The 13,261-nt window shown below is 39.8% G+C and overlaps 1 protein-coding gene across 12 annotated transcripts in view; it reads left to right on the top strand.

The window, feature by feature from the left end:
* Positions 1–13,261, top strand: part of PIEZO2 (piezo type mechanosensitive ion channel component 2) — a 423,840-nt gene that overhangs the window by 325,057 nt on the left and 85,522 nt on the right. For 9 of the 12 annotated variants that reach the window (XM_075920992.1, XM_075920988.1, XM_075920987.1 and 6 more), the window contains 9 exons: positions 70–102; positions 433–668; positions 4,650–4,810; positions 5,613–5,789; positions 5,978–6,103; positions 7,497–7,697; positions 9,694–9,898; positions 10,028–10,129; positions 10,666–10,831. In XM_075920992.1, the coding sequence (XP_075777107.1) occupies positions 70–102; positions 433–668; positions 4,650–4,810; positions 5,613–5,789; positions 5,978–6,103; positions 7,497–7,697; positions 9,694–9,898; positions 10,028–10,129; positions 10,666–10,831 (1,407 nt within the window). The remainder of the gene's footprint in view (positions 1–69; positions 103–432; positions 669–4,649; positions 4,811–5,612; positions 5,790–5,977; positions 6,104–7,496; positions 7,698–9,693; positions 9,899–10,027; positions 10,130–10,665; positions 10,832–13,261) is intronic. The other 3 variants (XM_075920989.1, XM_014570678.2, XM_014570676.2) reach the window with 1 other exon arrangement.

Below are 13,261 nucleotides of genomic sequence, written 5' to 3'. Positions count from 1 at the left end.
TCTGATCTTCCTTTATAACCCCTCTGTTCTCATTTCCCTTTTTCTTTCTGTTTCAATTACTTTGAGCAGCCTCAAGAAAAAAATGCCAAACCACCACAATGAGTAAGTCCCCCATGAAGTAATGAAATGCTCACTCTCTCATAGTGTCATTTCATGCTTCTACATCTTAAACTCTGACCATTTTCTCCAATGGGGAAAATGTCAAGTTTAGGTGTCAAAACCACTCATTACTAATTAATTACTAGCATCCTAGTGAGAAATAATTACTAATACATTCTGACTCAGTTTGCAGAAAATACCAGAATCATTAACATTTCCAGTTCAATGGCATTTATACATGCATTGTTTATTTTTTTTAATTATATTGCTTGAAAAAAGTGTTCCTGATCTCACTATGGCTCAGTTTGCTGACACTTCATTATTTATCAACAGACTGGTGCACCAAGATGGAAGTCTACCTGATATAACCATGATGAATTTAACTGCCAGCAATGAAAAGGAAGAGGATAAAAAGCTGGATGACGATGGTAATGAAAGCATGGAAGAGAGAAATGGGGAGGGAGAGAAAGATGGGGATGAAAAAGAGAAAGAGAAGGAGCAAGAAGAGGAAGAGGAAGAGGAGGAAGAGGAAGAGGATGATGATGAATCTGATGCAGAAGAAACTTCAGGTAGGTGGTGAGGCTGTAACATTGTTCCTTTCTAACTTTACTGAACTTCCATTGCAGGTGGTTCATCTTTGATAAGCTCATCTTATTTTAGGTAACATTTGTTTTCCTTTTAATATTGATTAGAATGTTTGCCAAAATAGTGTGGATTGAGCAGATGTCTCCTTGTTAATTATTCAACATGCTGCAATTTGTTAGGATGCAAACAGGTACCTATAGGATGCTTACAAAATGAGAAAACCCCACTGGTTTCTACTAAATGAAAATTCTTTACAAGCCGGTGGTGGATAGGGAGATTTCTGACATTCAAGGAAAGCCCCTTCCATGTGAAATCTTAAAGAAATAATTTGTTTCTAGTTTGTTTTGTATGCTTTTAAGATTATTCATTTCAGGAAATTCTCTGCTTCATTGTTCACAAACAACTTTAGTGTCACATTTTTCAATTTTGAACATGGAATATCTAACTGATTCTAAATTAATATAAAAATGCCTAAGCACGAGGGTGGGTGATGTTAAGGTTGTTATCCTGGATACCCTTTGCTAACACACAAAACAATTTCTGTAATGCAATTATGAACAAGAACCCTGCATGACTTAGATTAGCAAAAGAAATAACACATCAGTGACAGGAACTGATGGAAGAGAGTGTAGAATAGAGGAAAATCAGACTGTCTGGAAATGGCCTTACATTTTAATGTGGGCTATTACTGATACAATTATATGTAGTGCTCTGGAACAAAAATACAGATTTGCAATGAGACCTGCTCCAAACAAAATGTCAGTTTACATTTTCTAAGATACTACACTTAGCTCATGTAATCTCAGGGGATCAGAAACCACCCATGCTTCCCTGCCTGGGGAATTCTGCCTAGAGGACTCCACAGTGGCTAGCACCCTGACCTACCCAGCTCCTGTGCTGGTTTTGTTTAGGCAAAAGTGTGATCGGAATATGCTGCACTCTGCCTCATCCCCAGCTGGTAGAAGTTCCCTTGAGCCAGCTGTTGAAAATTAACCTACACTGGGGCAAACCAAGAGTCAGGGAGCAGTTACCGACTCCCTGGAGGCCTCTTCTCTGTGCTGTGCTGGATGGATCTTGGCAGCAGGACAGAAAATGTCTCTGTGTGGATGTGAGGTGTCTTTAAGTTATACACATGTGTCTGTGTGTATACCAAAAAGCTGTATCGCAAAATTGCACTGTTAAGCACTCAAATTTCTGGAATTGCCAGCATTATTTTAGCAGAGTAATGCATACAGTCTTTGTTACAGCATTATATGCCATTTCTCAAATAATACAGCATTCCTTCAATCTATTTTTTTAATGTGTAATATCTTGTGCCATATATTTCTCTGGCTATGCCTTGCATGCCTTGCTTCATTTACCTGGCACCTTCAAAGTGGTTTTCCAGTATGATAAAAATATGCAGTATAACATTTTGTTCTTTGAGAAATAGTATATGATCATGTCATTAAAGACTATTGTAATACATGCATGTGCATAAAAAGGCATAGTTTCAAAGAAGATTTTTTTAAGGAAAAAAGAAATAAAATGAAAATAAATAACCTATTTGGCCAGACACTCAAAAAGGCAGAATTTCATCTACTATATATTTGAGAGAGTTTGTCTGTCTGGCTGGCTATCTATGAGTCTGTTAATTCAAGAACTCCCCATGAACGGTAAGAGCTAGGACTACTAAATTTGGAATGCAGTTTCCTCTCATAACTTAAAGCAAGGTAAGGATTTGGTTGTGCCGGGACAATCGGATGTACCTGTAACGTGATTGTTTCTCATATAATAGAAAGAGAGGGGTCTGCTAGCAAGCACAATTATACTATATAATGACCACAAGGGAGCAGCAAGGGGTCAGAGATGGGAACTAGGGCACCTATAACCCCATTGGACCATCAGGGGAAAGGGGTAGTGAAAGGGACAGCTATTTATTATATACTCTGACTTACCCAGTGCTTCCCAGGTCCTTCATGGCAGGGCCTTAGAGATGGTGGGGGGAAGTGCAGGAGGCTGGGTCAAGGGACATGTTCTCTCCTCCCAGGCCACCAGGGGCATGTTATCTCCCCCTCGACGCCCTCTTCCCCCAGCTGAAGCAAACAGCCAATCAGTACAGGGAAAATAATGTTCAGAGTGAAAACTGTGGATAGCCTTGTGGGCTGCCTGGCCCTTTTAAAATTGCTTCTGTAGGTGCTTCTGCCACCTTTAGTCTCTGGCTACTCCCTTCAGTTTTTTCCTTTCTTCCCCAAGGATAGGAAATCTAATGCTACTCATGTGTGGATGAGGGTCACCCTAAAAAATGCTTGGCCTCAGGAGCACTGGAGGTTTCCTTTCGACTGGCTCCATCTTTCCCCTTCCATTTCCTGTTGTTGCACTTCCTTAGACCTGTTGAGGAACAAACCCGAACAAAGGGTGGGCTAAAGCAGTATTGCTTTTGGGGTTGTTTATTGGCACAGATTCTTAAGAGTAAAGTGATACTCACACTCTGACATCATGTTCATGCTGGCAGTTTGGAGACAGTCTGCAAGTGCGGTGTAGATTACTTTTGATTTCACTGGTGGCTGGAGTGCTGGCCAGGTGTCAGCCTCTCAGAGACTCGATCATGATGTTCCTTGGGAGAGCCTTTCGAATCTGCAGGAGGCTTTACTTTCTCTGGGCTGGTCCCAGGTTTCTGCTGTGATGTTACATCTTGTCCAAGAGAGAGATTTTCTGGGTGCTTCTCAGTTGATTTATCTGCTTACAGGGTCTTTGTCTCCCTTAAAAGGTCACGGATCCTAAACTGTCTTTTTGGGTGGGTATTTCTCATTCGTACCTCTCACACATTCCACAGGTTACATACATATTCATAAGCAATATGGTTTCTAAGCAAAGTGGGGCCTTATGGCCTTGAGTACAAGAAATTGCATTGTACTAAAAATAACATACCAAAGGCATGATAAAAAGCTTCACAAATTATAACTAAGAAAGCCCAGGTCAGGGAAGAAGGGAAAAGCAGAGGAGTGTGTCTGGTTAGCTAGACACCAGTGAAGAGGAGGGAGGCGGGTCGTGTCCAGCTGGTTACACCTGTGTGCCACACTACCTGCTTAAACTCCTTCTTTGACTGCTCCTACTGACTTGGCTGTTCCCTGCGAATTACATTTGTCAAAATACATCTGTGATGCTACCTCTGTGTTTTTCATAACACAGATTAGCTTCATTTACTGATTAGCAAAATACAGTATTTTATGATGCAGTATGTTTTTATGAGTATGAATCAGAGCAGTTTTCCTACAATACAAATGCTAAGTGAACAATGAAAGTAGCTAAAAAAGTTGTATTTAAAGCAAAACTCTGCAGGGAAAGTTTGCAGATCCATAAAATACTTCAAGAAAGTCCCATTACAGTATATTGTTCTTCCCAAAGGACTATGTAAATATCTGCGAGGCTTGTGAACAGGTTTTTAACTATCTCAGTGACATATTCAGCTTTTAGAAAGCAGTATTCAGTCATATGCTAGCATCGGGCAGTTTTTCCCATTCCACTCTCTGCAATATCATTTTCAGGGCTGAAATGTGATTCTGCTCAATGCTGACATAAAGGTTTGCTAGGAAGAAATAGCCTTTATATTACTTTCATGTTTACATTTTTCTGAACAGACTAGGACCATATTCACTAAATATAATCAAACAAAACAGTTTGATCTTTGGCTACAAGATAAACAGGGGTGGATTAAGTCAATGGTCCTTGGATTCACAGATCCGCCACCTGAGTATGCATGCACCAATGGATGCACAAGTCAATGCCACAAGTAGTTTTCTAGTAGCCTTTGATTTGTTGTTGGATTGTTCCCCATTGAAAATCAGAGCTGATTTTACTCACTTTTACGTCTCTTCCTTTGGAGCTGAGTGGAAAAAAATCCTGCCTTACTATTTTCTAGTGATGAGGAAATTAACAAAAGAAAAGATATATTTTCTGTGATTCCGTCGGGTTTGTCTTTGCAGATTTAAGAAACAAGTGGCATTTGGTGATCGACCGCCTCACGGTGCTATTCTTAAAATTCCTGGAATATTTTCATAAGATGCAAGTTTTTGTGTGGTGGCTTTTGGAGCTGCACATTATCAAAATTGTTTCTTCATACATCATCTGGGTCACAGTGAAAGAGGCAAGTAAAACTTATGCTGACAAAATCTCGTCCTTTTACTGATCCTTGGTGGTGGTATTTCCACAGCAGTGTATTCACTATCCACCACTTGTCCCAACCTATTTTTTAAGTGCAGGCTTAACTGAAGGTCCATAATCCAGCTGGGCTTTTTAGGTGCTGGTGCTTAATCAAATCCTGAAGTCCCATCTCTGTTTAAAGTTATCAGTTGGGAGTGAAGATCCCTGTCGCCCAGAAAATTCTCCAGTCATCTCCACCAAATAAGACATGAGGGGGAGTTTTTGTTTAATTTTCTAGGATCTAAAGTCATAGTTCCTCTGTCTTCCTCCTTCCCACTAGCAGGCCCTTCCGATGAGAGAGAGAGAGAGAGAGAGAGAGAGAGGGAACTCTGTCTGGTGTGGATAGAGAGTAATTGTGTGTGTGTCCCCTACTACAAAAATTAGCCTTTCTACCACCACTAGTCCAACATGTATGCATTATTGCTCCAAGCACAGTGTGGCCCTTTGTGTTTAATGGTGCTAATAGTATTTTGAAGTTAGAATTGTTTCCAAGCTAACGGATTACTCAGTCTTCCCTCCCACCCCCTGCACTAACTGTTGTTAAGTATGTTACATTCATGTCTAGCATCATGCTGAGAGCTGTTTTAAATTTTGTTTTCATTACTTTTCTTAGATCTTGTTTTCGACTCTTTGTCTTGAAGGATTTTTAAATGCCTGTTGTGTATGAGGTATTCTAGGAATAAAAGGTCACAATAAGGTGCTTGGTCATCTGGCTGCTGTGTGTAATTTCTGTTTTGTGTTTTCAGGTGTCTCTGTTTAACTTTGTGTTTTTGATTGCCTGGGCTCTTGCTTTGCCATATGCTCAGTTCCGCCCATTGGCATCAAGTGTCTGCACTGTTTGGACATGTGTGATTATCGTCTGCAAAATGTTATATCAGCTCACATCTATTGACCCTAGCACCTTTTCCAGTAATTGTACAATGGTGAGTAGTAGTGCATATTAAGCGTTTAATGGCCAGGTACTCCAATGCAAGGACAGAGCCAAAGGAAGCTTGTGAAGTGTTCAAAGCTGCAGTTCAGCTGATATGTTTCTGCTGAGCCATCGTGATTCCTGCCCACAGTGGCTCCAAAGAGACTCTAACTAAAGAACTTATCATTGTTTGCTTTTTAGCCCACAGAAAATGAGACTAATATAGGCAACGAAGAACTGAAGACATCGCTCCTCTATAGCGCACCTATCGATCCTACAGAGTGGGTTGGATTAAGGAAGTCATATCCACTGCTTGTATACTTAAGGGTAACTGCTCTACATTTTTCAGTATTTAGACTGACTCTTATGCCTGCTAAACTTTTCAATGTCCTTGAAATGGATCACATGATACACACAAAATATATCATTCCTACGTCGCTAACTCTGAAAATTCCATGCAACAATTAAGGTGAACATATAACCAGAGAGCTTGCCCTCTGCTATGGATAAAAAAGGATGCCAAGAAATCTGATTTACTCGATTTCTAAGAAGTAATAATATACATCCATGTCAGATATTATAAGATTTAAGATAAATATTTGATCTAAATAATTATCTATGACAGTATATTTTATTTTGTAAAACTTTCATCTCTTAGAAACAACTTAGAAAATATCATGTTTGGGGTTTTTTTGGTGGGGAAGCAGGTGGATGGGAAATAACAATGATTCTACATGTTTATTCTAGTTTCTGTTTTGTTTAATGCAGGCAAGGTGTGTTTTGTTATTTTAATTTGGATTAAACATTTCTTAGAGGAAAACTATGCATGACTCCCATAGGATTAAAGAGACTCTTAAGTCCTATATTTTGATTTAGGATAAGAAGTTTCTCATGGAAAATGGGTGTAAAAAATCTTAAGAAACTGTAAATTTAGAGTAAATCACAGATTTTATCATCATTTGTGACAAATCCTGAATAAAAAAAAAAATCAGTGATTTATTGCACCTACCTGTCAGGGAGAGGGATGAGTCTCACTTCATTGTCCTGCAGATTTTTGCTCAGCTCAAACATTCTGAACACCGTGATCAAATTTGTTGAAATTAGAATTCTATTTTATCTAGAGGGCAACTTTCTCAGTGCTGACCCCAACCCCTTTCAGGTTCCTTAACTTCTTAACTTCATGTGATTCCAGCAAGACAAAGCCAAAATATGGGAGAAGTGCACAATTTCTAGTCTTTTATCAAATAAAAGCACTACCCTACAGCACTTAATAGTGCTACTGTTCATTTGTGCACTAGCCTGGGTCAAAAGAACAACACATGTATAATAGAGTTATGAAAATAACAGTTCAGTCACAGGTGAGCAAAAGGACTCTCTCATGCACGTCCTTTGCTTTACTTGTGAGAATACAAGTCAGTGACATTGCAAGTAGTAGAGCATGAATTCTGAGTCTCACTGTCTTGACAAGCAGTGAGGAACAGTTGTTTGTGTATCTCTGGTAGAGGGAGGAACAAAAATTGTAGATTTGGTAAACCCTTGATGCATTTTTCAGCTCAAGTAAACCCATCATTTTTTATTTTAAATCCCAAAATATTTTGATATTGCAGGAATATTAAACAGTAACATTCACTAGAATATTCATTGATTATGCTTTTCAGAAAAATTTCCAGTTCTTTATATTTCACTTTATTTTATCTTCTTTTTATTGCTGCTTTTGTAGAATAACTTACTGATGCTTGCACTTCTGGCCTTTGAAGTTACAATTTATCGACATCAGGAGTACTACAGATGTCGAAATAATCTTACTGCCCCTGTGACTAAAACCATTTTCCATGAGATTACAAGATTACATTTGGATGATGGACTTGTAAACTGTGCCAAGTATTTCATTAACTACTTCTTCTACAAGTTTGGGTTGGAGGTAAATAACATTTTCATGTAGCTAAGACAATGATTCCTAGACTTGTGTTGCTTTGTTGGTCCCACTGAGAGGTGTACTGAGTCCCTTCCTGGAATCCCCTCTATACTATGTGGCAGCACTTCCCGGCAGCTGCTTAAGGAGCCCCACCCAGTCAGAGGCTCAGTACTTGTTCGTGGAGCTGTTTGGCTGGGGGAGGGGCACTTCTCCATCAGGACAGCAGCGGCTCCCTGATGAGGACAGAGCAGCGAGTCTTTCCCAGTCCATAAGGATATGTCCCTTCTCTACAAGGCAAGAATGTTTGTCTAAATGGCAAGTTTTAAGCAAATATTAGAGAATACATGCAGAAAGCAAGTTTTTAACTCTTGTACATGAGTATTTGCATTAGAAACCCAGTTATGAGTTACTATATGTCTATCTATCTAATCAGAACCAACATCCCTCTCAAATTCCAAATAGTCAGTGTAATGAATGGTTTAACAAGCCATCCTTGGGAACAATTCACCAAAATTGGTTAGCAAACAATTTCAGTTAGCCACAAAAAGTGAGACCATCGCTGTTTGGCTTTGTCTACACTATCAACTTTTGTGGTCAAAAGCTGCCTTTTGGTGACAAAACAGTGAGAGTGCACACACTGCAATGGGACTTTAGTCTAGAAGAACACCCAGTTTCAGAAACAAAAAGCTTCCAACCCTACAAGAGACTTTTATATTTTCCTCTCCCTTTGTTGTCAGACAGTCAGTATTGTCTCTGCTGTTTGTTTAGTTGGGAGAACTGGCTTCTGCCAATATTCCACAATGTCTGCCCTGATGGCTGTGCTCAGTGTTTTGATCTCTGATGCCCTGCAGGCATATGCCCTTCTCCTTTTGAAGCTCTGAGAAGTACCTGACAGCTGTGTGTGTGGGAAAAACAAGGAGCAAATCATTAGAATGCTCCCATTCTGCCCTGAACTAGGAAAAAAAGTGGCTGTCAGGCTGCTTTGGGTGGAGGTGGGAGGGGAAAGAGGGAAGAAATGCTGTGCTGCTTTGATATTCTTCAGCATGGAGAGCTAATCGTAATGCCCCTCCCAATAGCTGAGAGGCTGCAAGAGAACTTGAAGGGAGTCCCAAAATGCACAGTAATCAGTTCCTTCCCACAACACGGCACTATGGAATACATACCCACAGTGAATTACTCATACTCTTGATGATGGTGCCCTCTCCCATGTGGACATGATCTGTTTACAGAGTGAGAGAATATGAGCACTCTCTAGTGATTTTTGTTTTGTTGACTTTTGGGTGTCAACATAAGTTATGTTGTTAAAATTTGGTAGTGTACACAAGGCCTTTGTGAACAGTTCCTGGAAAGAGAAATGGTGAAATTCATTGACTAAATGATTCACCATGAATTATTTACTGAGTTCTAAAACCAAGTGTCACATCATAGCATTGCCTCAAGGCACTGTTTAAAGTGCAACCAGAGACTAGAAACTACCCTGGCAAAAAAAAGAGAGAGCTTCCTATACAGCATAATAAAGCTACGTCAGAACAACTGAATTGTTTGTCTGTAGTAAACAATAGTTATACTGTCTGAACGTATATTCTTTTAATGTGGTTCCCACCCGAAGTTACACTCCAATTACTATTTTTCTTTATGAATTCATTCTTTTAACATCTGTAAGTAGTATCAAAATATTCGCATGTGTAACATGCATTGCTTGGCAACAATTTAGCATTTCCAATCCAGCTATCATGACAACGTTCTGACCCTTTTATATTTTTTTTAGTACCATGAACTGGAAACTTGCTTTCCAGTTGTATTGAGATAGTCAGAATTGGTAGAAAATTACACAAGGTATAGGGTGCTGGAGGACTATTAACCATGTCGATATCTTAGTATGTGAAGAGTTAGACTAAGCTACCTCAGGTTTCCAAGAATCCGATTGAAAGGCCACTTTATATCTGCCCTGACCATCTCAGAAGTTGTAAATGCTGCGTATTTTTCTTTACATCTTCCACAGACCTGTTTCCTATTGTCTGTTAATGTAATTGGTCAACGAATGGATTTCTATGCCATGATTCATGCCTTCTGGTTAATTGCTGTATTATATCGACGAAGAAGAAAAGCTATTGCAGAGATTTGGCCAAAATACTGCTGTTTTCTGGCATGTATCATTATATTCCAGTACTTCATTTGTATTGGCATTCCACCTGCTCCTTGTAAAGGTAAGGTCACTTACCTTTTATGGTCATTTGCTCTTACAGGAAACTGCTGGAAAATTGACAGATACTTTAAAAATGAAATAATTGTTATAAACAATTGATTACATTTTTGCGTGCTTCCTCTTATTGTAGACTATCCATGGAGAAGCCCTAATGCCAACTTCAACTCCAACATCATAAAGTGGTTATATTTTCCAGACTTCATTGAGAGACCAAATCCCATTTTTCTTGTCTGTGAGTACTTTAGCTCAGAACTGTGAAAGTTGTTAACTTGTCTTTTGTATTCTACTTTTGCATTATTTGAAATCAATCTTTTGTTTGTTTCAAAGGAGCAAATTGGCATAATATACAGAGTATTATTATTATTATTACCAGCAGAGTATCTAGAGGCCCTATTTGTAGGTCAGGGCCCCAATGTGGTAGCACATTACATTGAACAGAAATTGTTTTTTTTATAAAATTAGTGCATTCAGATGATCAGTAATTTACACAATCAGTTCGTAGTTGATTTTTTTTTAAATAAAACTGGATAAAAAGTGATACATTCTCATCCCTTTAAGCTCCTTCTCAGGAAAAAAAAATCAGAGAAGTGAAATAATCAGGTGAAATGTTATGACAGTGCATTGTAAATCATGTAGTCTCATGGGATCATTGTAAGAACTACTGTGCAGTGATTAGATTATACCATATCACCAATTGCATTCAGCTCCCCACACCACAGATCTGTGTTACAGGTGGAAGTTCTCACTGTGATGTCTTCCTTTTGCCAGACGATTTCATGTTGCTGCTGTGTGCATCCTTACAAAGGCAAATGTTTGAGGATGAAAACAAGGCTGCTGTGCGAATCATGGCTGGGGACAATGTGGAAATTTGCATGAACCTTGATGCAGCATCATTTAGCCAGCACAACCCTGTTCCCGACTTCATCCACTGCCGGTAATGTAGGGTCTGGAGTATTTTGAAATGACAATGTGTCTTATTTTTAAAGTTCTCCATTTTGAAAGTCGTCATAATATAGGAATGTTTAAATTTTTGTTTCCAGTGCTATTACATTTTCCCATTTTACAATATGCAACTTGTTCAGCAGTGAGTGTCTGATCGTCCATAAGAAATAGCTGGAAGTGATATATGGTCCTTTCTAGAAGGCTCTCTTCAACACAGATGAGGCATGTTTCTGATATCTTAGTATAGTTGGCCCACTAACTGTGGCCTTAGTAGTGCCATATAGATGGTTAAGTTGCATTGTTAAGTTAAGTTAAGTTCAAGGAAGAATTGTGCCTGAAGGAGTAAAATCTGTTGAGTACATGGTGGTACATTTGACCTATTCCTTGTCTTTTCTGCCTGACGTGCTTGAGGGAGACCAAGCCAGTCTGGCCCTGTCTATATATGTCTTTAATACCAGAAAAGTATTGATCAATTAATTACATCTTCCTGAATTGCTCCAAATTGCAGAAGGTCATACAATCTTCTCTGGAACAGATTATTCTTTGCCCAACTCAAATAAGGGCAAAGGGGACCTAACGCTGTCTGATACAGACATTTGAGGATTTCCCCTGCATGACACCGCCTTCCTACTGATGTACTTTGGAGACTAGTTGGGATGGCATGGGGTTTATAAAAAAGGGTGTATGGAGCCAGAAGTACACTGTTCCAGCCAATCTTTGACAGATGAAGCAACTCTTATGTAATTACCCCAGCACTGGAAAATTAGAAAAACCCCTATTCCTGTTGCCATCTTCTCCCTGCTCTTCAGATGATGTTTTGAGTAAACTCAGCAGAGTTTGCCCTCTAACTTGAATGTTTCTGAAGGTTTGCTGCACTATTTAGAAGAATAGCTATGGGGAAACGTCATTAGCTTCTGTGCTGTGCCCAGTAGGGCTACGTCTACACTGGCCCCTTTTCCGGAAGGGGCATGTTAATTTCAGCGATCGTAATAGGGAAATCCGCGGGGGATTTAAATATCCCCCGCGGCATTTAAATAAAAATGTCCGCCGCTTTTTTCCAGCTTTTAGAAAAGCCGGAAAAGAGCGTCTACACTGGCCCCGATCCTCCGGAAAAAGTGCCCTTTTTCGGAGGATCTTATTCCTACTTCAAAGAGTGTCAAAGTAGGAATAAGATCCTCCGGAAAAGGGCACTTTTTCCGGAGGATCGGGGCCAGTGTAGACGCTCTTTTCCGGCTTTTCTAAAAGCCGGAAAATAGCGGCGGACATTTTTATTTAAATGCCGCGGGGGATATTTAAATCCCCCGCGGATTTCCCTATTACGATCGCTGAAATTAACATGCCCCTTCCGGAAAAGGGGCCAGTGTAGACGTAGCCATGATGTTTGTTGTGACTCTGAAAGCATGTTTTCAGCGGCTGGCTAAGAAGGAGCAGAATCCAAAGCTGTACATGCAGGGAACCAGCTGTATGAGAGTCTGCAGCATGTGGCAGCAATCAGCTCTTCAGGAGTGGGGCCAGCAGCTGGGAGCACACTGGCTGCCAGCCCCATACCTGTGGGAGCCAACATGTAACCATTTAAACCATTTGTAGTGGCTACATGGTTACAATAACAACTATTTTTTAACATCCCTGCTCCTTGCCAGATATTGGGCCAGTGATTTCCATGGAGTCTTACCAGCAGCCAGAAATACCTACTGAATACCTGCAATAGTGGGGCTTAATTGGAGGAATGAAGGGAAGAGAGTTGGAAGTGGGCTCCAATGCTAGAGGAAGAGCATTAAATTCCACTCATTGCCATGGCTTTGACATCCACATTAGCTCTGAGCTAATACCCGAGGAGAGTGAACATAAAATGGAGTTCAAGCTGTTGTTGACTTAGGGGTTCTGGGCAAGAGCATCATTGGTGAGATTGTCAGGGGTCAGCAAGAACACATTATTTTCTTGACTGAGTTCTGAAAAATCACTGTGACTCACTTTCCTTTATAAATGGTCTTCCCTGGTATTTAAAAAAAAAGTCTATAGGAGTCTGATGGGTATTCCTCTCACTCCTAGGAGAAACTATCCAACTACACCTTTTCCTAGCTCATCCAACTCTTTAAAAGCAATTTCATAGTAGGCTTTTCAGGACAAGCTGTGTTTAATAGATTTTCAAAAAGTAACAATCAATTTATTTTATCTAAATCCAGAATAATTCATTAAACTCCCCAGAAGTATGGGAGAAATTGTCTGTTGGCCAAATATGAAGAACCTGAAGCACAAAGAATGTACTCTGAAGATTTTTGAATAGGAAGCAAAATCAGTGTCCAGTTCGCATTCCTTATAGCAACAGTGCACCTGCTATTAAATTCTCAATTTTTTTCTAAGGCCTCCTGACTGACTCCATTGGTAATCATAGAATCATAGAATCATAGGACTGGAAGGGACC

The sequence above is a fragment of the Pelodiscus sinensis genome, chromosome 2 (assembly GCF_049634645.1).
Source record: "Pelodiscus sinensis isolate JC-2024 chromosome 2, ASM4963464v1, whole genome shotgun sequence".
Lineage (NCBI taxonomy): Eukaryota > Metazoa > Chordata > Testudines > Trionychidae > Pelodiscus > Pelodiscus sinensis.
The sequence above is the reverse complement of the archived record's forward strand: the minus strand, read 5'-3'. Positions and strand labels throughout refer to the sequence as shown.